At 39.9% G+C, this 24,136-nt stretch overlaps 3 protein-coding genes across 3 annotated transcripts; 2 read left to right on the forward strand and 1 right to left on the reverse strand.

The window, feature by feature from the left end:
* The first annotated feature begins 772 nt into the window (after positions 1-772).
* LOC111656475 (uncharacterized) lies at positions 773-6,331 on the forward strand. The gene is made up of 10 exons (XM_023408205.2): positions 773-982; positions 2,775-2,875; positions 3,011-3,209; positions 3,487-3,631; positions 3,915-4,047; positions 4,220-4,340; positions 4,495-4,573; positions 4,875-4,977; positions 5,078-5,198; positions 5,737-6,331. Exons 1-10 carry the CDS (start codon positions 967-969, stop codon positions 5,796-5,798), a joined length of 1,080 nt encoding a protein of 359 aa, XP_023263973.1. The 5' UTR covers positions 773-966; the 3' UTR covers positions 5,799-6,331.
* A 541-nt stretch (positions 6,332-6,872) lies between these two features.
* Positions 6,873-11,388, forward strand: LOC111656478 (uncharacterized). Its single transcript, XM_023408209.2, has 13 exons — positions 6,873-6,954; positions 7,059-7,078; positions 7,181-7,217; positions 7,889-8,018; positions 8,201-8,345; positions 8,458-8,578; positions 8,666-8,744; positions 9,050-9,161; positions 9,468-9,573; positions 9,716-9,797; positions 10,319-10,382; positions 10,562-10,676; positions 10,773-11,388. Coding segments are annotated over exons 1-13 (1,074 nt in total). The 5' UTR covers positions 6,873-6,953; the 3' UTR covers positions 10,835-11,388.
* Positions 11,387-23,727, reverse strand: scyl2 (SCY1 like pseudokinase 2). Its single transcript, XM_023408193.2, has 18 exons — positions 23,579-23,727; positions 21,398-21,594; positions 21,056-21,213; positions 20,462-20,606; positions 19,154-19,303; positions 18,788-19,009; positions 18,376-18,492; positions 18,106-18,231; positions 17,620-17,796; positions 16,947-17,069; positions 16,402-16,515; positions 16,089-16,221; positions 15,865-15,983; positions 15,177-15,277; positions 14,890-14,959; positions 14,645-14,725; positions 14,419-14,541; positions 11,387-14,324 (listed from the first exon to the last, which is right to left on the reverse strand). Exons 2-18 carry the CDS (start codon positions 21,572-21,574, stop codon positions 13,692-13,694), a joined length of 2,769 nt encoding a protein of 922 aa, XP_023263961.1. The 5' UTR covers positions 21,575-21,594; positions 23,579-23,727; the 3' UTR covers positions 11,387-13,691.
* Between the last annotated feature and the right edge of the window lie 409 nt (positions 23,728-24,136).

Genomic DNA, 24,136 nt, shown 5'->3' on the forward strand with positions numbered 1-24,136 from the left:
CATTTTTATATTGATTAACAAACATTAAAAAAAAAAAAAAAAAAGATGTATAGACATTACATTTGTATATATCAAATGTATCAAATTATCAAAGTGTAAGTAGTAGTAGTATATAATAAATACAAGAAATGAATAACTACAGATTCTAGTTATTAAAAAAACAGGGTAATTACAAAATATATATATTGCCCTCTTTTCAACAGTGGAGGAAAGTAACATTTACATTTTCTCAAGTACAATTTTTAGGTACTTGTATTTGAGTATTTCCATTTTATGATACTTCTCCACTACATGTTAGAGGAAAATGTTGTTTTATAATGAGCAGCTCCTAACCTCTTTGGCTTGTGTGACCCCTTACAAAAATCTGTGTCTATTTTGGGAACCCTTGTCACTATTCAGAGGTCTGAGTTCTTGACAAGAGAGATCCCCCCTCTAAACTTCTCAGATGGTTTCAGTTAAATAACTTAGAGATCGAAAGAAGTAAACCATCACATAAACGCATAGATTAGAGAAACTTATGTTTTCCTGCCCCATGAATCATCTCAACATGCATTAGATTAATATTGTGATCTTTTTTAGAGGGGCCTGACCCCTTGGTTGGAAACTTAACTACCCAACAGTAGGTAGTTAAAACTCCTATACATTGGTGCACCAGGACCAACTATAATGTAGGCTAATCATTGATATTACCAAATTTTTCGATAGAACAAGTGTTTTTTTATATCATATGTATATGATATATTATATCATATACATCTATAATCATCAGTAGCTTCATTATATTTCACCACTTTATAGTTTCCTCCTATTGACTGTTTACAGTACATGTGGACAGTAATACTTAATTTGGGGGGCCCATCAGCAGAACCAGCCTCTCTGGGAAAAAATTCACATTGTATGGGAGTGGTTGGTCTGAAGTATTGAGAATGAAAACGAAAGTAGACCTTTTATATTGCAGTGTACAGAATGGCGACAGGTCCTGGTAAGTAGCCTTTACACATCATGGCTTTGTGTTTGTCTCTGCAGCGTTGACTGTGTGTTTATTGTTGATTTGCGGGTTTATTGGCTTCATGTGTGTGTTTCGCTGCCCTTTTCCTTTAAACCACACGCAACTTTTTTGCGAGCTTCTTGTGGCCACTGTGTGTATTTATTGTATGAGACATTTAGAGTCAAAGTAGATCAAATGAAAACAAAGCCATCAGGATAATTAATAAATGCCTTTTTTTAATAGCCTATGATAGGAATGACGCGAGTCTGATCTCTCAGTCAGATACACAGATTTATCAGAAGTGTTGATCATTGTTTATGTAGAATGACTTTACAATTTCAGTTTCGTTTTTCATGAAGCCCCTACAGGGCTTACGTTCAACTATAGCCTAAACTTGTATTATAAAAATCATGCTTTACTTTTAATTTCTCATTATGATTATTAATATAACTTTTAACAACTATTTTCCAACTTGTATGTCATGGTTTCACAAAGTATGCAATTTAATTAGCCAGCCGAGGCAGCATGAAGCAGAGTATTCCGGCGCAACGCTGTGAGGGGGGGGGGGATTTAAAGTCAATACACTTGGGGAATTGTTGTGGATTTATATAATAAATACAAGAAATGAATAACTACAGATTCTAATAATTAAAAAAACAGGGTTATTACAAAATATATATATTGCCCTCTTTTCACCAGTGGAGCAAAGTAACATCTACATTTTCTCAAGTACAATTGTTTTTGAGTATTTCCATTTTATGATACTTCTCCACTACATGTTAGAGGGAAATGTTGTTTTATAATGAGCAGCTCCTAACCTCTTTGGCTTGTGTGACCCCTTACAAAAATCTGTGTCTATTTTGGGAACCCTTGTCACTATTCAGATGTCTGAGTTCTTGACAAGAGAAATCCCCTTCTCAGATGGTTTCAGTTAAATAACTGTTAGAGAGCCAAAGAAGTAAACCATCCCATAAATGCATAGATTAGAGAAACTTATGTTTTCCTGCCCCATGAATCATCTCAACATGCATTAGATTTATATTGTGACCTTTATAGGGGCCTGACCCCTTGGTTGGAAACTTAACTACCCAACAGTAAGTGGTTAAAACTCCAGATAGGCTACTCCTATACATTGGTGCACCAGGACCAACTATAATGTAGGCTAATCATTGATATTACCAATTTCCGAGTGCTTTTTATGTCTTAAGCACATCAATAATCATCAGTACCTTCATTATATTTCACCACTTTATAATTTCCACCGACTGGCTGTTTACAGTACATGTGGACAGTACTACTCTCTAGGTGTTATCATAAGGGTGCCATGATCTAGAAAAACCTTTATTTATTGGCATAAAATTCCTGGCGATCAGAGTTGAGGTCAGGGCCCTGAACTGGCAAGTCGAGTTTTTCCAAAGCAAACTGGAAAAACCATTTCTTTACAGACCTTGCTTGGTGTATGGGGGGCATTGTCATGTTGAAACAGCATAGGGCCTTCCACAAACTGTTGCCACAAAGTTGGAGGCACACTGCTGTCTAAAATATCATCGTATGCGATAGCATTAATACACGTTTGGCCATACAGTGTCTATCAATGTTGTGTGCAGGACTGTATTAGGTGGTAGATGAACAGTGTGTGAAGTATACACATGTCTAGGCTGAACGCCACATTGTTTCATTTGTATATCAAACACTGGATATTGTGAATAAAAGCGTCCACTAAACATGTAAACATATGATTGTGTGTCTCATTCTCTCCCAATGTTGTGCTATTTTTTTTTCCTAGACTCTGAAAATGACACCTTTTCTGTGGCCAGTGACTCTGACGATCAGATCAGCGATAGGTCAAACAGTGACGAGGATTCAGATGTAGAGGACGATTGTCAGGTTTGTTTATTGACAGAGACGATGTTGGAAACAGCATCTATTTCATAAACACAATGAGAAGTGACGAGTGGACACACAGCACATAAGTATATTTACCTCTAGTGATGAAAACCTTTGTATATTTTCATTTTGAAGTCTATTGTGAAGGAGCCCTGCAAGTATTACAACAGTGGCCGCTGTCGGGATGGAAACAGGTGCCGTTACAGGCACGTCTGCAAGTATGCCCTGAACGGAAACTGCAAATATGGGTCGAATTGTAAACTGAATCACCCCAGTGGTGGAAGGGATGGGTCTCATGCAGGCAGCAGGGCTTCGGATAAATCAACATCTAGAGGTGAGGAAGAGGGAAAGAGAAAGAGAAAGGTGTTTCCCTGAAACTCTTTCATATTATATCTTAGCTACTTTACATTGTGAATTCTGTTTCTCCATATTGTAATGCTAATACTGTTCAATCGGTCTACTCTGTATACATGGCACATATTGTACGTCTTTCTGTTGATCCTGAAGGAGGGATCTCTCCCCTCAGGGACCACACCCTGTTGCTCTGAGGTTTCTCCGTCTTTTCCTGTCAAATGTTCCTGACAATATTGTGTCTTCTTTCTTTTCACCAGATCCGGTCCTTACTGATGGCCGATTCCACCAATGGCAGCTGAATGATGGAACTGGCTGGATGGATGTTGATAATGATCACATAATCGAGGCTCAGTACTGCCTGCCCCATACCAAAAGCATTAAACTCTACAACACACCATGCGGGTAAGAGCTTAAAATGTCTGCTTGATTATTGTCCAGTCAGTGGGTAAGTGAAGCTTTATTTATGCAGTACTTTTCAAAACCAGGTCACACAATGCTTCACATATCCCAAAGCCCAGGAAAACAAACACGTGACAGGGGTTAGGAAAGTATTGAGAACCTCAGAAAAAGCATGATTGGTTTTGGTCTTTTAATAGAAGTTGTCGATAAAACAAAATCTTTAATTAAACCAGTCTTATCCTTCTTGAGCAGAGCCACTCTACACTTTTTATCTGTCTCTCTGTAGGGCAGTGAGCATAGATTTTAAAAGGATGAGAGTGTATGGAAAGAGCCTGAGAGTGAGACGTTTGGACGATGGCAAAACCGAGTGGACCTGGTATTGCACTTTGCGTAATAAGTGGAATAAGTATGGAGACAAGGTAAATGGCTTCTCAGCTTTGTTTGTGTGTCCACAAATACACCAAAATTTAAAGAGTGACTGGCAACAGCTTTGAACCAAAATCCTGAATATATTGCGATTTTATTTGTCTTTGTCAGTTTGTAAGATATATATATATATATATATATATATTTTTTTTTTGCTCTGGACAGGATTCGAAGGGCAATCCCAGCCCCGTGAAGAGCTCTGACATAGAGCGGAAGTTTCAGAGTAACCCATCGAGCTCTTTCACTTTCAACATCGGTTCTGATACCATTGAAATTAAATTCAGAGGTGAAGGATACACTCGCAGCACGTTCATTTTTATGACTGTTTTCCAATTTTTATTTTTATATATATATATATATGATATTGTTGGTTCCTTCTCAGCTGCTTGTTGGTTCCTTCTCAGCTGCTAACCTCATTGTTCTGTTTTGTCTTTTATTAGAAATGCGACAGGTGAGTAAAAAGAAGAAGAGGAAAGTGACTCGTCGACCACTGTACCGAAAACTGCAAACAGGGGCAGGGTGAGTTTGGATTTTATTTGTTGACCAAACTGATCAAATCTCATTTTAGTTAATAATAAATATTTGAAAATTATGAAGACAATTTTAGGAACAGTATGACTTTTTGGAAAATCTGTTAATTTGCTTTCTTGCTGACAGTTAGATGAAAAAATTGATACCACTGAAGCTACAACATGAAGCTACAGCCAGCACCTGGTTACCCTTATATTTGTCGTACAGTCATCAGAGTGGTATCAATCTTCTCATCTAACTCTAAGTAAGATAGCAAATAATTATATTTTCAAAAATGATGTTGTTACAGAGTTTCTCAAGTAGTCTCAGCTCTCAAGAATGTTTCTGTGGGCACCAAACCACAGTGGCAGTTTGAAGGAAAGAGTGGATCGTGGCACAACTTCAAAAGCAGGGTAAGTTATCTGCGGAGTTGAGGTTATGATCATCTCCAAGACTTCATGTGTGATTACATAATAATGCTAAGCTCAACCACGAATGATCTTGTTTCAACAGAGCGGCACTAAGACTGAATGCTCAGTAACCAGTGATGACATTGAGACGAAGTACCAGCAAAACCCCCAAAACAGCATGGTGTTCCAAGTGAAGGGAGACTCCTACAGTCTAGACTTCAGAGGTTAGGTTATGTTTTAAATACTGTAAGAAGAGAAAATAGTGACATTTTATTTTAAGGTTATTGTTCAATTTGTGCTCAAGTAAATACTAATATTAATAATTTATCATTAGGAATTTTATTCCTCATCTACTGTATGTTGAATTACATGCTAGCTTGTAGACACACATGCACTGACTTAAAGATACACCAGGCTACACTTTGCATTCTTGGTGAGAGTTTGTGAGCAAAGATCAATGAAGCTGCAACAAGCAGCTGGTTAGCTTAGGTTAGCATAAAGACTATAGTCCCACACATAACCCCCAGTAAAACGTCAACTTGTCATTTTTACTCAATTTTTGTTCAAAGTTCATTAATTTAAAAATCAATTTAACGTGTTAATTAATGAGCTGCTTCTGGGTGAAGTGTGTTACCTGAAAGTGTACGAATTAAACCCTCTAGCTGTTAAACCTATTATTATAAGCAGAAAATACAGTCCACAAGAAGAAAGTCAATGTCATACACTCATTCTGTTTTTTATTACTGTTGTTTTTTTATACAGCAATGACCCAAACCAACCTCAAGACCAAGCACATCCGCAAGGTCAGACGTGTGCTGGTGTGAGCATCATAGAGGATTTTGACCTCCACAGGACGATCCACAAACCTTTGTGCAATACTGTATTAATGCCATTAATCTGGGATTCATTTATTTGGGTGCATACTTTTTATTGTTGGCTTTCATTGGATTTGGATCTATATTGGCCTTATGACATTTTGAATATTGTGTTTAAATTAGAAGAGGATACGTTTTTATTATCTTGAAGGCTGCTGTGTTTTATTTTATTTGTAACTTGGTTGCCACAGTAGATGGTGTCAAAACACTTTGAAGTTTACTAACACACACCCTGCCTGACAAACTTGCTCTCAGATAATGTGCACAGTACATTATTTACTATTTGCCTTTTTAGAAATGATTGTTTTAAAGTGCTTGTCTTAAAAACTGAATTTTTCATGATCTCCACTTTGATACATCTCATTTAACGACATTACTCCCTACACACTGCCATAGCACAGAGATGATTTCAGGGTGCTAAATCTGAGGAAGAAAATAAACTATGGTACAAACACACACACTTCATAAATGATCAGACATGTTTTTTACATATCTACCCACTGCCTTTTGTGCTGTGACTGACTGTAAGCCAAATATAGTGCAAATTGAAGGCCATTTTGCACATGACCTTCAAGGTTTTTTACCTCTGAAGCTGTAACTCAGGTGGCTGCATTATTCAATCAAATCCCTGTGATTGTGGATCTACAGTCTTTCAGCTCATATTATTTTTCTCTAAGTATTGGAAAATTTATTTTTTTGCTTCATATGTATTCTGCTTTGAATATCATGTAATGGACAATAAAAAACACAATTGCAAATTTTAACAAAAAACATCCTGGGTTTTTTTTTGAGTCTGTAAGACACAGGTGAATTTCAGTTTCCCTGCACCCAGTTACTCATCTACTGTGCCCCGTATGTAGAGTAAAGCTGTACTGTCTGACTGGTACAAATGCAAACGAAAACTCACATGCCCAAATGCAAATGCACAAATATCAAACTGTGATTAATGTTGTAATTAGCATCTACCAAAACAAAGAAAGTAGCTGTAATGACAGTAAATCACTGTGATCACAGACGTCACTCTTGTGGGCCTGAGCACGAAAACGAAAGTGAAAGACGTCGCTTATTGTGAAAGGAAACCTTTAACATCGATGTCCGAGAACGAGTAAGTAAATGAGACTTTAATGAAACGATATAAAGTTTTCATCTAAACCGCAAGTAAAGACATTATTATCGCTGTTTGTTTAATTTGCCTTTTTGTTATTACAGTGTATTTTCCTCAGAGCATGGTGAGTCTAGATTACTGGATCAGTCTGATTGATTTTTATCTGCCTTAAAGTTTTCAAGGGTGTCTTCGTGCCTTCTACACTCTTTCTATCTGTGTCTTACAGGAAAATGAAGATGATGGGGGTTTCCAGGAGACTCCAGGTCTGTATCACAAGACAAGTGAAGTTCCTGCTGTTTTACTTTTACTGTTTTAACTTGTAGGCCTGCGATTGAGCCTTTTAGCTGATTCTCTCTTCACTTCAGCGACTAACAATGAATTGAAAGCAACGAATATAGTCAGTTTAGTTCAGTGAGTAATTACATTTCTCTAAAAACCACAAAAGACTGAAATATCTGAGAAAAACAAAACACATATTTTCCATCTAAGTAAAACTCTTCAGTTATTTGAGAAGTTTAAACAAATTAATTATAGTAATTTTTATTTATATATATATATATATATATAGTGTTTGAGTTGAGTGAGTAGCTGAAGTAAGGTTGGTTCACCCATCCTTTACCACTGCAGCCCAGGTTATGGTGCGCTCTCATTCTACATACTTCCCTTCTTCATTCGTTGCCTAGAGAAAATTCTTGTATGTAATGTACGGAAAAATATTTAGGTTGCCATTTGAATGTTTCTATGATACAAGTACATTCAGCAGTAATTATCGCCACACCTGCACCAGTAAACGATAAAGACATAAACAGTCAGTGTCAAACATTAACCGGGCTCAGGCTGGATTACAGCTGGACACCTGTGTTTGTCAGGGGTTTTTTTTTTTTTTTAGAGAACACACATCTATAACAAGAACTTTTGTTCCTCTATTTTACAGTCAGTGGGAAACATTATGAGTGGCAGCTGTCAGATGGACATCAGTGGCTCAAAATTGATAATGACCATGTGATCGAGACGCACTACTGCCAACCTGGAGCTAAAGGAATCACCATCAACACTAGCCATGGGTCAGTGATGTGATTTTAACTTTAAAAATCACTTTAAAGTTCAGGTATTGTATTCAGGAAGCACTTAGGTATAATGTGGAAATATTGGATCGTAAAGCTGCAGATAAGGTTTGGCTAATGTCAGTTATTACATCACTGACGCCGCTAAAAAACGTCTGAAACTGAATCGTGTGTCTTCACAGGCCGGTGTTCATTGACTTTGATAAGTTGCAGACTCACAACACAGGTCTAAACGTTCATAGACTGAGCTTCGTACCTCAGGGCCAAACACAGGACGTGGGTTGGTACTTCAGAGACGACCAGCTGTGGCGTGAATATGGATCTCAGGTGAGGAGCATCTTTGGCATGAAGCCTCAGGTTCATTTGATGGTCTAGCTTTTTGACAAATTCTCCATGTGCATTCTTGATTAGTCTTCCTCCCCTTTCTCCTCTTCCTCAGGGCTCCACCATGTTGTCGTCATCAATCAGCAGTAGAGACGTTGAGCATCAGTTCACTCTCAACCCTCAGGGAGCCTTCACCTTCACAGTGGGCTCTACAAGCTACAGACTCGACTTCTCCAGTATGCAATTTGCTTGTGTGAGCTAGTTAATTTCCATGAATGTGTCTTTACCGAGCTAAATCTAACTGATGGTGTTTGACTCTGCAGCCATGACCCAAACAAACTGCATCACAGGTTTGTGCAGGAATGTACGCAGGCGACCAAAATTCACTTCCAGCACCGGGAGGTAAGAGGATTCTAAAAATGTTTCTTCCCTGCATCAACTGTTTGCATCTTCTGTACCCCAAATAGATCAGCCTTAATCTACTGAGCTGTCCACTGATAAACACCCTCAGCAAACAGAATTTTAAGTCAGTATATAGAGGCTAGATGAATAGACGGTAGTTAGGAAAGTAAAAAAACCTCTGAGCAATATACGAATCCTCATGGAGCCTCACTGCAGATAAGCCCCTTAAAAGCCCCTTAAAAGCCCCTTAAAAGCCCCTCTATGTCGGTTTGAACATGCGTGATGGTGTCTTCATTTCTCTGCAGCCTGTACTCGACTTTAGTCTTACCCTCAGCTTCCTCCTCCCAGCTCGCTGATGGAAGCTACAAGTGGGAATTCATGGGAGATGAGGGGGAATGGACAGAATACCAAGCACATGTAAGTAGGGCATCCAACTGTTTCAAGTAGTCGAAGCAGAAACTTAACTTTGTCTCATAAAGATATTCAACTTTCATTCTTCCTTTTTGTCTCTTGGTAAATAATGTCAGAGTCAGCAGTGGCATCTAGTGGTCAAATTGAAAATACCTCTAAGATGATTAATTCTTTGTAATGAATTCAGAATGAAGTGTGTTGAGGTGAAGCTGCTTTCAGCCGGCTCACACAATCTCATTCTCAGGGATGTGTATTTTATGTGTATTCCTCTCGACAGTGGATTTATTTGTGCCTGTTTGTATTTGTGTGTAGATATGTTCGTTTGACAGCACTGCCATTGAGACACAATACCAGCTGAACCCACAGGGCCAGCTACACTTTAAGATCAAGAGATACTCGTACACGCTGGATTTTCCAAGTAACGCACGCACACACACACACGCACACACAGACACACACACACGCACACGCACACACAGACAACTACTAAGCTGCTCTTCTGCTGAACCAAAACGGACACATTCTCAAGACTTTTTTTCTTTTTTTTTCTATATATATAGGAATGTGTCAAGTCAATAACCGAATCGGGACTACGAGAACAGTGAGGAGGACTTTAAACTACGGCAACCAACAGAACAGCAGGTCAGGAGAAACATTTCACCATGAAACCAGAACACTTGAATATACAAAACACAGCAATCCTCAGTTTACTCCTGAAAACATGCCAGACACCTTAACCAGTAGCAAAATATCCCTTATTTGTCCATTTATTTGAATGGGCATAAACCAAAGCCCTTAAAAGCACCTTACTTAAGAAAGCTCTTAATGAACAAATTAAGTATGATTTAAGGGGTACATGACTTTCCCTCTGCTTTACAAATTAAATTTCAAACATCTCACAAATCCCTTAATTATGAATTTAGTTTGTTAATAAGGTATATATTGGGTTCTTAAAAAGCAAAAGCCAAACCCCTCAATAAAAACCTTGATGTGAAACAGATTACTACATAAAAGTATACAATATATTATCTTTATCAGCTCTACACCAAATCTGCATAGCCTGGCCAGCTCAGTTCACTGAACAGCAGTGTGTGAAGAGTGTACTTGTAAAATATGCGTATGCCACTGTAAGTGTTTTCAGCTTTCATTCTTCTGCTCTTCAGTTCCAGCACGATGCCGCGATGGCAGTTCCAAGATATCGGTGGAATATGGAAAGATTACTCCAAAGTAAGACACTAATTTCTTTTGTTGATGTGTAAATAACAGTCAATAAGATAAAGACTAACAAGAATATGAGTCGACAGCCATGTAAGCAGCTATTATGTTCTTGATTTTGTGAGCTAGCCAGACTTTAACGGTACGTTTCTTACGTGCATTTCCTCGGTGTTGCTCTCTGTGTCGTGCAGGGATATCGTCACTGCAGCATTTCCACTCAGGACATCGAGCTCCAGTACCAACAGGACCCATCAGGCATAATGAGATTCACCGCCAAGAACTTCAGCTATGAGCTGGACTTCTCAGGTGAGCTGAAAACAGGGACACAATAAGTCACAATATTACAGTAAAGGATTGTTCTGTAGATCTGAGGTTCAGACTGATATTTCATGTCTTTTGCAGCCATGATGCAGAGAAACCTGTCCACATGCACCGCCAGGTCAGTGCGACGACTTAACCAGTGACAGAATCGGAGGTCGGGATAAATTAATGTTGATTTTACCAATTGCTTGCCTCAGGTCACATACTGGAAACATTCAGTAATGTTTTTCACAAGCTGCCTCCTCTGTCTGCTGTCTGGACAATCTTACACACCAGTTATTTAAACAGGATATTTACTAAAAGGTGTCAGGGAAGACTTAAATCTTAATTCAGCAGTGTCTGTGAGTATAATGCACTTTGTCCTTTTCCAAAAGCATCTGATCTAAATTGTTGTGAATGCATTTCTTCCCTTAATTTTTTCGTTCATTTTTAACCTCAAACCAAAGATTCAGTCAGTGATCAGTGCACTTTAACTGTTTTCAATGTTTACCTTTCAACAAGATACCACTTTAAACCTAAAACCAAAGGGAAGTTAACTTTGATGTCTCATGTGATATACTGCCTATTAAATTGTGCATGTTAATATCAAAATGTTCCCTTAATACTGCCATGTAATCAGCACACTTTGGCTTGTTTTTCTTTTCTGTAAGTAGTGTTTGTATATCGTTGCACAAATAATGACCATGCTCCGAGAGTAGATTGTGTACTTTCCTTTATATGTACAGATTTTCATTGAACCACCTCAGAAACCAGCACCTTAACACATAAAACACGGGCCACACTACACATATATGACAGCAGTAGTATACAAACAATCTTGTAGAAGAATAAGATTTAGTTTTCTGCTTTGGGGTTCTGCCAGGATATGTGACACACGCTCCAAAGATCACATCCCATTTTGTGACCAAATCAAAACTTGCCACACAGTATATGTCGATCTACAGACTAAAAAAAAGATCCAATCACAGTCATCTAGTCGTGTGACATAAATGAGGAAGTGAACAGAACCTGAAGAGCCAAATTCACAAGCGCGTTAACACTGCCATGCGGCCGGAGAGAAAGCTCACCTTGTATGGGTGGCATTGTTACACAGAAACAAAAGTTAGTTCAGTAAAAGACGTTACACTTCAGCATGTTAACAACAATCATTGTCAGCAGAAACAGTGTGACCAAGGTGCATCTAAAAACCCTAAAATGGTGTCATTTCCTTCAAAAATGTAAGATTTAGAATGAGTACACGTCGATGTTTAGCAGATTAGAAGATCTGACAGTCCTATTATTAGTTATTGTAAGTCAGTGGAGATGAAGGTATGGACACACCGAAAGCTGCTTAAACCAATCGATATGCACCCTCAACAACCAATAAGGATTATTGCACACGACTCATCTAAGGCCTCTTAACCATTATCACAAGAACATAGAAATGCCAACGCCCTCACAGAGCAATAGCTTTTTAAATAACTATATATTTACACTTCATAACATGTCACCAGCACAGATCCTCTGACAGCTGGAAAGTGCTGAAATCAAAATATATAGTGATATCTTCTTCACTGTACAAATTGATCAACAGAAATGGTACACTGTAGGACTCAGAGCTCCTTCACAAACCTCACCAGAGCCAATCCTGGAGCTGGATGTGTGAAATAAAACATCATTGGTCACTGGAATATTTAGGAATCATTAGGGGGAAAAAAAGTGGTCAAGTTCAGTAACATGCAATAAAGCAAGTAATTTGAAAAGCATACTTCAGACAGCTGATTAAGAGGGAAAATATTAATACTTGAGTTACAGATGAAAGCTGTCTGTGGCTTTACACATGTACCCATGTAAGGCACAATAGCCTAAGCAGTGCATGTGGTCCTTTTTCACCCCTTCAGCATTAGCGTCTTGTTAAAAAGGACACTGCTGTAATAGCTACTACACACATCCTAAGCCACTATCAGACACAAGTCATTCATACTGCATTTATAGAAACTGATCATTTTTTGTTACTAAAAGGAGGTGAAATGGTTGTCAGCAACTTTGACCAGACAAAACTAACCCTTATGTTTTCAACATGTTTGCTTAAACGTCAAATGAAGTGATGGGAGAAAAAAAAGAAAACACTAACAGAATGAGTCCAAAGGGGGAAACAATGAAGACCAGACTGGATCATAAGTCCAATTTCTGTTCTCAAAATGGAAGTGCTGCAGAGGAACAGTTACCATGGAGACGGACTGCAGAGGGGTTACTCTGTTTGCCCCACTAAAACCGCAACTGCTGGGCTGTCGGTTTTCCACACCCCCTTTCAGACTGTCTCCACGGAGGAGCCTCCTGGATGCAGATCAGTGACTGCAGGCTTGTCGGTGCTACACTTCAAGCTATCTCCCAGGGGGCTCAAGACATTTTGGTGTATGCAGTATTTGTTTTTAAGCCAACCCTCTGATCACTTTAGACATGCAGCAAATCCTAAAATAGTCGGGAGGAAGGATAAAGGTACAGAAGCCTGAAACTGAGCAGATGCGTGGCATGGAAGCCATTTTTTTTGTTCCATCCTTTGTTCTGCCAATTCTGAAGGGTGATTCTGATGCAACTTGTTCAGGAAGTGAAATACACTCAATCCACTCAGTCATTCATGATATGAACACAAAACCTTCCTGAATAAACCGAGTTGGGATTCACCTCAACCCATGACTTTGGGACTCCCAAGAATGTCAAGTACAAAACAGTAGGAAACCCCCAACATTTAAAGAACACAGCATAGAAGAAGTAGTTCCCAAAGCTTTTTGTCCTTCTGGTCAAGTAGAAATGGAATTCAGGTGCAGGATGACTTGCCGGCTGATGTTGAGCAAGATTCACAATTTAAACCAGGTTAGATTAAAAACACAGACTGCAACATCCTTGAAACGATTTTTAAATCTTCACATTCAATCAGTGTCTTGTTCTGTGAGAATTGAAGGCTTTTCTGTCCAAAGTTATTAAAAGAATATACTTAACCTGGCATCTTTTCATTTACAATTAGCCAAATAAGTCTTTCAGATCATTGTTGACAGATGCACTATGTTTGATTCCACTTTGGTTCATGCTAGGGGCAGCGGCAGGTTGAGAAAAGTTTTGGGGGCTGAAAAAAGGGTTTGCTTGCATCCCAAACCCACTTGGTACCCCTCCCATACCTACTGTTGCACCCTGCATCTGAGTCTGAGCGTTCTGGGCTGAACCGAACTGATTGAGCCAAGGGGTGTTGGGTCCAGGTGCGGCTGTGGGACCCATTTGGTTGAGGGTGACTTTGGGCTTGTTGGGTGTAAAAAGATTGTCCAAGGCCGATAAGTCGGGGGATTTATTTGTCTGCCCAATGGGTGCTTGATTCTGTGTGAGTGCTCCAAAGTTTGGGGTGCTGGTGGTGGTGGCCATGCCACCATAGAGGCCAGGACCTGTGGGCCGTATGCCCATCCCCATGCCTCCTGCGTGGAAGCCCATGGGTGGGTTGAAGCCATTAGAGACTGGGGCACCCATGGGGCCAACCATGGGGCTGGAGGAGGGGAAGGCAGAGATGGTGGTGCCCTGCACTGGGGCTGGTCGTGCTGTGTTGGCCAAGGACAGGCTGTTTAGCGATGTCATGTTGTTGAGAAGGCTGCTGGTCAGATCCTTAGTCTGCAACATTAAACAGGGTGAGATTTAGCTTCACAAGCCATTAGTGTTTGAGGATGACTGTGTGCCTGTGTGCACTGAAGTATGCAGTTTTTACCTGTGAGTTGGTGGTGGTGGCTGGTTTGAGAGTCTGTGGTGCTAACGGCTGCTGGCTTCTCAGTTTGGCTGCTTGCTCCTGCTCCTTAGCCAATCGCTGTTTTTCCTCTAGAGTCAGAGACATCTAGGGCAGTTCAAAGCAAGAGAGACAGTGAACAGACTGGACTACATGCTAAATAAGCAAAGGTGAAATTTTGTGTAAAGGAGGTGTGAAATTATTCCCATACTCTATTAGGCTGTGAGGTTGCTGCTGCTGCAGATCCATTCTCTTTCCCATTAACCCCTGTGCTGCCAAAGATATCGTCAATCTGAAAGAAAAAACAAGATGGAAAATGGAAGCACTGCAGCACACATGGCTAAACATTTTCAGCCTTTTCAGGATCTTTTAAAGCAAAAGAAGATATTTCTCTCACAGTAAGTATGCCCATGATCTTTGATCTGTTACTCGGATGACATAGAATAAACCTCTCACCTGGTTGCCAGAGCTTGGCGGGCTTTTGGTCTCCTCTGATTGGTTCCCTGGGTTTGTAATGTTTATACTCCTGTTAGAAGAGACAATGAAAAGCAAACCTGGTTAGTCATACCATTATCATATTCATGTGACCAGTAGCGACTGATTATTGCTATCTATTGGAGATCCAATTAACCCAGACGTCTTATCTAATTTGTATTAAAAATTTACATTAATATTTATGTCTACTTGATTAATAATCAAAGTGAGAGTCTACTGTACAGGGTGAATTCAATTAACACAGATACCTCTGCTGCTCCTGCATGACATGCAGCTGCTCCAGCTTGGTCTTGTGTTCGTTCTCCATGCGACTCAGCATGTCCCGTATAACCACCATGAACGAGTTAAACTGAAACACAGAATGTATCAGATTATAGCAAATAAGAGGAAATTTAAATACGATTAAGCAGATGATACAAAATGCATTAACCACAAAAAACTACAATTACCGCCTCACAGTTTTCATGCCTCCAGCCAAGTTGCAGGACATATGGTCACAATCTCCCCTTTTTGAGTCAGTGCTGAATAATGACCCGAAGAGTTTTTCCAGAACATTATGATTTCATATTATGATGTCCTTTGACCATTTGGATATAAAACATCATCACTTAATCATTCTATTTTATTAGACATTTATGTTGAGTTGCATCATAATTAGTGTATGAATTTGTGCGTTTTGGCAACAACGTGTTTTGATAGGTCACTGTGACCTTGACCACCAAAATCTGATCAGCTCACTTTGAGTCCAAGTGAATGTTTGTCCCAAATCTGAAGAGATTCCCTCCAGGCGTACTGAGATATCACGTTGATGAGAATGGAACGAAGGGACAACCCGAAAACACAATGCGGTATAAAAAGATGAAGAAAATAAGATGTGTTTTTCACCGATTTGCTGGGAGATGTAATTTCAAAAAAGGTGTGTTGGCCGCGTAGTACCTGATTCAGGTTGAGGTTGTTGTCTATACTAAGAGAGACAAGGTGGGGCAGGCTCTTGGTGGCAAGGTGCTCTTTGGGAATGCCCAGCTTCTTGTGGCTGAAGGTGCATTTATAGATTCCTAAAGTGAGGATAAAGGAAGTTAAATAACCGATCACTAAGCAAATCAAGAGGCAGCTCAACTGTTTAAGAGGTGAGAGGAGTAGAGAGAGTCCAGTTCCTTTACCTAGAATGCCCATGAGAACTGCTGGTTCTCTAGAGGGGATCTGTTGCAGGAAGGGCAGGATCTCATCAATGACATACCACTTGTCTAGATACTCCAAAATCTTCCCCAGACACACCAGAGAGTTCACTCGTACCTATACAGTGACAAAGGAAAATAAATATATAGACAAAGTCAAAATACATATACTGTTTAAATGAGGTAAGAGAGGGGGAGGGCAAAAGTAAAGACATAACTAAAGAAAAATCTAACTTTAGTGGAAGCAGATAGCTTGCGGGTACAAGCTGAGAGCAGAGAATAACTGATAAAGACTCACAGCTAGTGAGGAGGTCTGTAGGCAGGCTGATTTGATCCGAGGAATGAGGGAGTTCTTCATGGACGGGTAGTCAATCAGGTTGGCAAATGTCGGGATGATGTTCAGGCACAGCTCCTGCTCGGCCGCAGATAAGATGTTATGAAATATGACATTTTTATGATGCCAAATACAGCATCCATTCTTACTGTTCTCTCAAGATAACACTAAAAAGAGACGAAGAGTATCAGCAGGTGACAAAAAAAAAAAAAAAAAAAAAATGTTCTAAGGTTTCCAAGTGGAATGCTAAAAATATTTACTTATGCTTCAAACTGGTGGTGTCTAAGACAAGCCTAAAAATATTTTTGATCCAGCATCTGGCTTTGTCAAAAATCAAGTATGCAATAGCTCCTTCAGTCATGACTTATTTGATGATGGTGATGATGATGATGATGATGAAGGCAACTTCCACTGGAAAAGTTTTGCACCATCTGCAGTTGATCTGGTGGTCACCTCCCTGGTAAAGGATTTACAACTGACCGTATTGAGTTAATATTGAGCAGCTGTACCTGGATCTGTACAGAAGGGGCTTCCAGAGCTCTGTAGACCATAGGCAACACGCTGTTCTTAATGTCCTCCGGCGGTGTTTTGGTCAGCAGCAGGTCCATCTTTTGCAGGAAGATCAGCAGGATCTGGACAGCACAGGGACCCAGTTAGAAAAACAAGAGTCAAAAGCAAGAGAGTACTATCCTATCGTCTACGCATGAGTACGGTGGTAAGTGAAAATGAGCACAGACTGTGATTGCAGTGGCTTTAGTAGAGCTTTTAGTAGTACAACACCAACAACACAACGCATACACTAGCCAATGTAAGTGGAGCATATTCACAGCAAGACCACTCACCATATTACTAGCCTGAGGAGGCATGGAAAGAAAGATACAGAGAAAGACAAGTGTTGATAAAGTAACAGACTGAGCCCAAACAGCATGCTCTTCAGTTGTATTTAACTGGTTAATCTCACTTTCAAACTCTCAATCACACAACTGCCAGGGGAGAAAAAACATCATGCGAAAAGAAAACTACTTTTTTCAGAGGATTATTTAAAAGACACATGAGCTGAGAACATATCTCGTTGAGTGCATTGCTAGCTTAGCAAAAAATGCTTTTAATTATAATAGTACAGCCACTAGAACAACCAGTTGGTAGCCTACTGCACATGCCAAGTGTTTCATGGTTGTCTACCTGAATAGGCTCTTGCTGCTTGAAAACAGGTGAGAGGTCAGGCAAGATGAGACGAACATATTCCTCCTTGGTGCACTCCTCGGCGATCAGCAGCACGTTGGGCAGCACGAAAGGAACCATGTCCGGGTTGACAAACTCAGAGGTCAACGCCGGCAAGATTCGATACACGACCACTCTCTGTGAGAACGCAAAATAAGAATGAGTTGAAGTAGCAGCTAAAGATGACTTCAAACTGTAATACTGCATGTTCAACAAAGAACTGAGAAAAAGCAAATCTTTCCGTGAAGCAGTACTAGAACTATTGTGTCGCAATAGTTAGTCTGTGTGTAAGAGTTAGTGTTAAAGTTTATACAAAAATGAACATTTTTCTAATTGTGTTCTAATTGATATGGGAACACTAAGAGCTTTGTTTGTCAGTACATGTGCATTCAGGACTAAATTTGCAGGGCACACTGCATTTCCTTTACAAAATCTACAGGCATTTACCTTGGGTAGTTTGGGCAGGACTTTGGGGAGGCCTTTGTAGAACTGAGACTTCTGTAGGTTGTCCCTTTGGAAGAGGGAGTCAAAGTACTGAAGAGTAACAGCACCCACGTCATCAAAAAATGGAATCTGAATTCCACAAAACATGGGGAAAAAAAAAAGAAATGCGTCATCAAACGAAAGCCAGAAAATATTTCCAACACATGCACAAAAACAATATCAGTGAACAAGATCATTTCAATGCATCTGCATGCATGTAATAACAGTGCAAACCTTGGTCATCTGGTCAGCATCAGGCCGGACATTGGGCGTGACACTGAGCAGCATTTTGACATGCTCCCGCACGTCGTCAGGGATCTTGTTCAGCAGTGCTGGACTCATGCTGCTCAGCTACAATTGAAAAACACAAATGATGGAGTAGAACATAAGAGGAAGAGAAAATAAAAATCAGTGGTTGACACTCTTGAGGTATGGCACACAATTTTTATTTCTACTGAAGCTGTGATGTGCCAAATGACTTGATTTATGAAAAAAATATCAATTACACATTACTTGGGGAGGCAGATCTGAGCGTGTGTCAAATCATAGTCATCAGAATTGTTTCAAAAATCAAATCAACTCTGGACAAGACATCTGCCTGCACTGTCATTTTTCAGGCTTCCACATTTCGCACACCTCCACTCACCTGGTCCAGCTGCCTGCTGAAGCTCTTAAAAATGTCATGCTTGTTGACTTGGAAAACAGGCTTGCCCTCGTTGAAGATTGCATGCATGACCACACCCAGCGAGTACATGTCAGAGGCAGAGTCACAGCTGACAGACAGGATATACTCAGGTGCCAGGTATTCAGGGTTGGGGAGGCAGAGTGGAGGGAGGTTGGGTTCCCACTCTTTACATGTGTACTTGGGCTGAAGGGGATGAGAGGATATGAGAACATAAAGATGTGACAGCACTGCTAGACATCAGTTTGGTAGAGCCTCTTGCAGGCCGTAAGCTTGGGTCGAAGCCCTGCCTGACAGACTGAACTGAGGGAACAAAACTCCTGCAGATACCTCTGCGTCTGAGGGGTTTGTAGAGGAGATGCTGAAGTCAAAGCCCATGATCTTCCATGCTCCACTCTTGTTGAGAATGATGTTCTCTGGACACAGATTGCCATGGACCATTTTCACCCCACTGTGGAGAAAGGACAAACCCTCCGAGATCTGAAGAGATAGAAAAATGAAAATGTCAGGAAAAATTTAAAGTATGATAGATACAAGCACATTGTTTGTATTTAGGCGCAAACAGTTTGGCACTTCACTCGCTTGATCAGGATTATAGACAAACACTGCAGCAAAAGTAAACCAATACACATTTCAAACGAGGGCAAACACCCAGGATAAACCTGTATTTGCCATCAGTGTGAATGGGTCAACACATTACAGCCAGGAATTTGTTTGGATCTGGCATGTCTCAACTGACGTATGAAAAGGTGACCATGATTCTGTAATAATTATAGGATTACAAAATAAATAGTGTAACCATAACCCTATCTAATCCATGATAAACATTACAGGTATTTTCTAGGCCTCTCAGCTATAAATGTCCTCCTTTAAATAACTTATACAAGCAATGGAAAAAGTAAGTTAAACAGAAATTACGACCAATGTGGGTTAAAGGGACAAAAAGGAGGGAGATGGGTAAAATACAGGCTGGCAAAAAAGTTAACTGACACTGCAGCATGTCAAACCACAGCATGACACTGAAAGGTGAGGTGTGGAATTGGGCACGTAAAACTAACTTTGTGAAGCAACAGCAAATGAATGCATGCTGGAAATATTTATCTTAGTGTTGGACAATGAATGTGATTACTGTGTCATAGATAATGTGTACAGAAGATGGTTTACAAGGGTGAAAAAATTTTATATAATGTATACACTAAATACAAATGTTTTTCTTTATTATAGTTTCCTATGTGTTTTACTGTGTCTGCATTGTATGTTGTGTGACCACTGGGTTTCAAAAGAGGCCCTTTGGTAAAAGGAATCTTAAAGTTCCTGACACATCAAGCTTGAGTTTAAACAGTTGATGATTGATTAGTCGACTAACCCGAAAACTAATCGGCTTGATAACATATTTCTGTAACTTTTTCTAATCCTAAAAATCAACAGGTTCTGATTCTTTTTGGGTTTTGGACTGTTGGCGGGGAAACACAAGGCAATTAAAATGTCAACCTGTGATATGGTAAATTGTGATGTGCATTTTTATAAACATTCATAGATATGACATTTTCACAGAGCAAAGAATTAATCAAGAAAATAAGTGGTCACTTATCAATAATAGAAATACTTAGTTGCAACCTAACCTGTCTGCACTCTCACCTGTAGCAAGCCATACTTGGTCTCGACATCATAGAGTTTGTACTCCTTGATGTCGTTGGGCACGGGGCTGGGCAGGTTGTCCCACTGGCCCAGCACATTGGACAGACTTGCAAACACCGGCTCTGTACAGAACGCCAGACAGTCTCTGAGGGCCACACACAAGAAATAACATCAAATAACTGCTTTTTAAATGTTAAGTTATTCTTGAACAGAAAGAGCCGATTATCAACATGACGATAGGCAAAAACAGAGACAGAAAAGTACTGTGAAGTGAGAACTGCCCTGGGTGGAAGCAAAAAAACAACAACAACAATAACAAAAAAACAGTAGTATAAAAAAAGGGAAGCACAAGAAAGCCTCAACCTTATTTTGCCAGGGGCCGTACATTATTCATGGAATAATCTATAGACTCTTTTGATCATGACAAGCTTCTGCTCACATATGCACACACAGAGGCAGACAAACAGATTTGTTATCAATTTTTTTCTCTTGAATGTCAAGCCCCCTCTCAGAGGTATGACTCATTCAATTTGCCCTTGATATAAGTGTTTGTGTGTATTTGTGAGTGTGTGTTTGTATATGTGTGTTAATCACCGTGACTCTTCCAGAGGATGCTGCACAGTCAGGAGACGGGGGTGACGCAGTCTGGTCAGCTGTTGCACTCCTCTTTTCAGTGAATCAATGATTTGGTCCTTCTCAAATTTCTGATACTTGTCAATCATCTTCTTATCAAACACAAACACCGCCACTTCCTGGAGGATTAAAGACAAACAAGGTGCTGAAATTAGCTATATCAAGTGCGACAGTTAGTTCTAGTGTGGAAAGTCCTCAGCTGACTTCATCAACAGCAGAAGCACCATCAGTTATTTATCCATCTAAGTCTGAACTTGAATTGGAGTTGGTCTGATCAGGGATTGAGTGGATATTTACACACACCTGTTTGGTGGACTTCTTGGTGCCATTGTAGATCCTCCAGCACATGCCAGGACCCCCGCTGGCAATATGTCGTCCAACCTCAAACTCCCGTGTCACCGGGTTGCCCATGACAGCGCTGGTGACATCTGCTGTCACCTTAGTGACAGTGCTTTTTAGCTTGTTCAGCATGGATTCCATGTTCAGGCCTGACCTGGCAGCTAAGGTGACAGTGGCAGATGAGAGACTGTCCAGGACAGGTAAGCATTTATATACAGGTTTTAACTAAGAGTTATAGACCTAGACCAGTAAGACAATAAGTTTTTGCTATCACTGAAAGAGACAGCTGTAGCCTAACCCTTTCTAGCTAAGCAAAAGCCTTCAACAATCCATTAGACATGCACTCTAATGCACCTGCTTGAAAATTTGCACATCAAAGTGGCACCAGCGTCTGGTCTGTGCTGGCTGAGGAGAGTAAGCACCATAATAGCCCAAGCTGTTCCCAGAAATATAACACGACTCAGAGCAAACTCAAGCACACTAGTTAGGCTCTCTTTCAAAATACTTCAGTGACTTGAAAGCATGTTAGGCAACAGGAAGTCAGACAAAAGAACATGGCCGACAGTAATATGGCCAAATAATAATGAACTGCTTCTTCATCCTTTTTTATCTGTCTTGAGTGGGCTTCTGGTACTTTGATGTTTATTTCACTGCACTGAAACACAGCTGAGTAAGCTTTATAATATATACCAATATAGATATATATCATTATTATATACAACAAGATGCACACTGTACAGTTTGCATAATTAATGCTGTACAGATACCTGCATAAAAAGTTAGCCGTCAGTACAAAATGGATCAAAGCACATTGAATACATATCCAAATTTGTAGGTTCTTGTCAACACCCACACTGACCAATTCAGTTAATAAGAACCCCTGCTTGTACTGTATATATAATGTTACAATGCAGTACTATACAGTACCTCCCTTAAGTTTGTGTAAGCTCAGCCAGTGCCAACTGCTGTAACAATATGTGACCAGCCAAATAAAGGGTACATAAAACTACTGAGTCTATCAATTAGCATGGCTGGATCTGATGCTGTCAGCTTTGTTGATGTTTATATCAGTGTGGCAGGCTTTCTCAGTCCCCTTGTCTCCCTAATTTTGTACATTTTCTGGAACAGCCAGATCTACTTGTGCCTCACCCAAAACAATGTAGCCTCATTAGAAGATGTGCAACTGCGCTCATAGACATAGCAGTTATTTCTGGCCTGATTTACTCAGCTATGGGGGAACCAGCAGTCAACACTGTAGCATAACTGTGTCATTGCTCATTATTCATTTCGTGATGGACACAAGGGCTACAGCAACAAAGCCAGAGGGATCAGTATATACCAGATGCAGCTCTACGGCCATGAGTCTTAATTATTAAACAATATTGTGTTAAATATTTCCCCTAGGGTGAGCCAAAAAAGCTTTTGTCGGCAACAAGTTTGAAGGCTTTTTACGAAGAAGTACCGACATTGCTTTAATGTTATCTTTCGATGGCAGTCAATTTACTTTACACGAACTGACATCTATCGACACCAGTTGCCAGCTAGTGGCCAGATGAAAAGAGGTAAACTGTGAGTGCAGTGTTTTGGACATTCACCTCACCAAACCACCTGCACCACAGAGCCCACCTAGCCTAGCACAGTCATTAGCATGTTAGCCGCCAGATACCAAACAGTTTATTAATACCAGTTTTATAACTTTATTTTGACGCAATATTCACGTCAGAATATTAAAGCATATCTTTGCTCTGGATTGAAGTATTTTAATGTTATATTTGTCGCTTCGCATGACTCTCATCATGTCTGGTTGGGAAATACCTTGATGTTAGCTCAGTTAACCGTATGGTTTAGCCTGTACGCACACATCAAAACTAGCACAGCACCGTGACACTGTCGTTAGCCGTTAACAACTATCTTTCCAAACCTTCTTTTAACCTATTATCTACCTTTGTAGGTCAGAACACTGACATCATCGTTGTAATCCATGAATGGCTTTTTTCCACAGACAGATCACGGTAGTCACATACCCAAGCTAACTAGCCAACAACGCGCAACTAGACAGTGACGTTACTGTCACCGCTGTTATTATAGTCAAAGACCGTTTGTTTCAATCCAAAACTTTCACTCCGACACCATCCAGCTACTTACCTTGATATGAAAAGGGCTCTCCGTTTTATTTCTTGTGATATGTGGACTCTCAGCAGACGCACTGTCAGTAATGGCTGTGAAACACAGCCCCCATGTCTTCCAGTAGCATACGAAATGAGTTAGCTTAGTACGCTAGTGAACGAACAACCCAACTTCCGGGTTTTTTAATGCCGTCAGGTGCATCAACGTCATCTGAGTGTTTTTTTTTTTTACACACTTGCAACCACTCTACAGTATTCAAAAATAAACTGCACATCAAATTTCTTCATTATAAAATTACAATTATAGTTGTATGCAAATTTTTGTGGATCCTTGGTTAAATTACATGTTATGTTGGTGTTTGAAGTGAAAAACAGTCAATACAGGCCCTGCAGAAAACCGACTTTAGAAATGCTAGTACAGTTACTTTTTATTTCAGGATGTTACAAATAAAAAGACACAACAGTAATTAGGGCATTTGCATAAGTTTGTGCACCCTACTTATTTAGTATTTAGTAATACATGCAAATGTAGAAACTGTAGTGTTTAGGTCTGTCAGCAGCACACAAATACAAAAAG

The sequence above is a fragment of the Seriola lalandi genome, unplaced genomic scaffold (assembly GCF_002814215.2).
Source record: "Seriola lalandi dorsalis isolate HSWRI2012SDOR001 ecotype SW California unplaced genomic scaffold, Sedor1 jcf7180002054357, whole genome shotgun sequence".
NCBI classification, from domain to species: domain Eukaryota; kingdom Metazoa; phylum Chordata; class Actinopteri; order Carangiformes; family Carangidae; genus Seriola; species Seriola lalandi.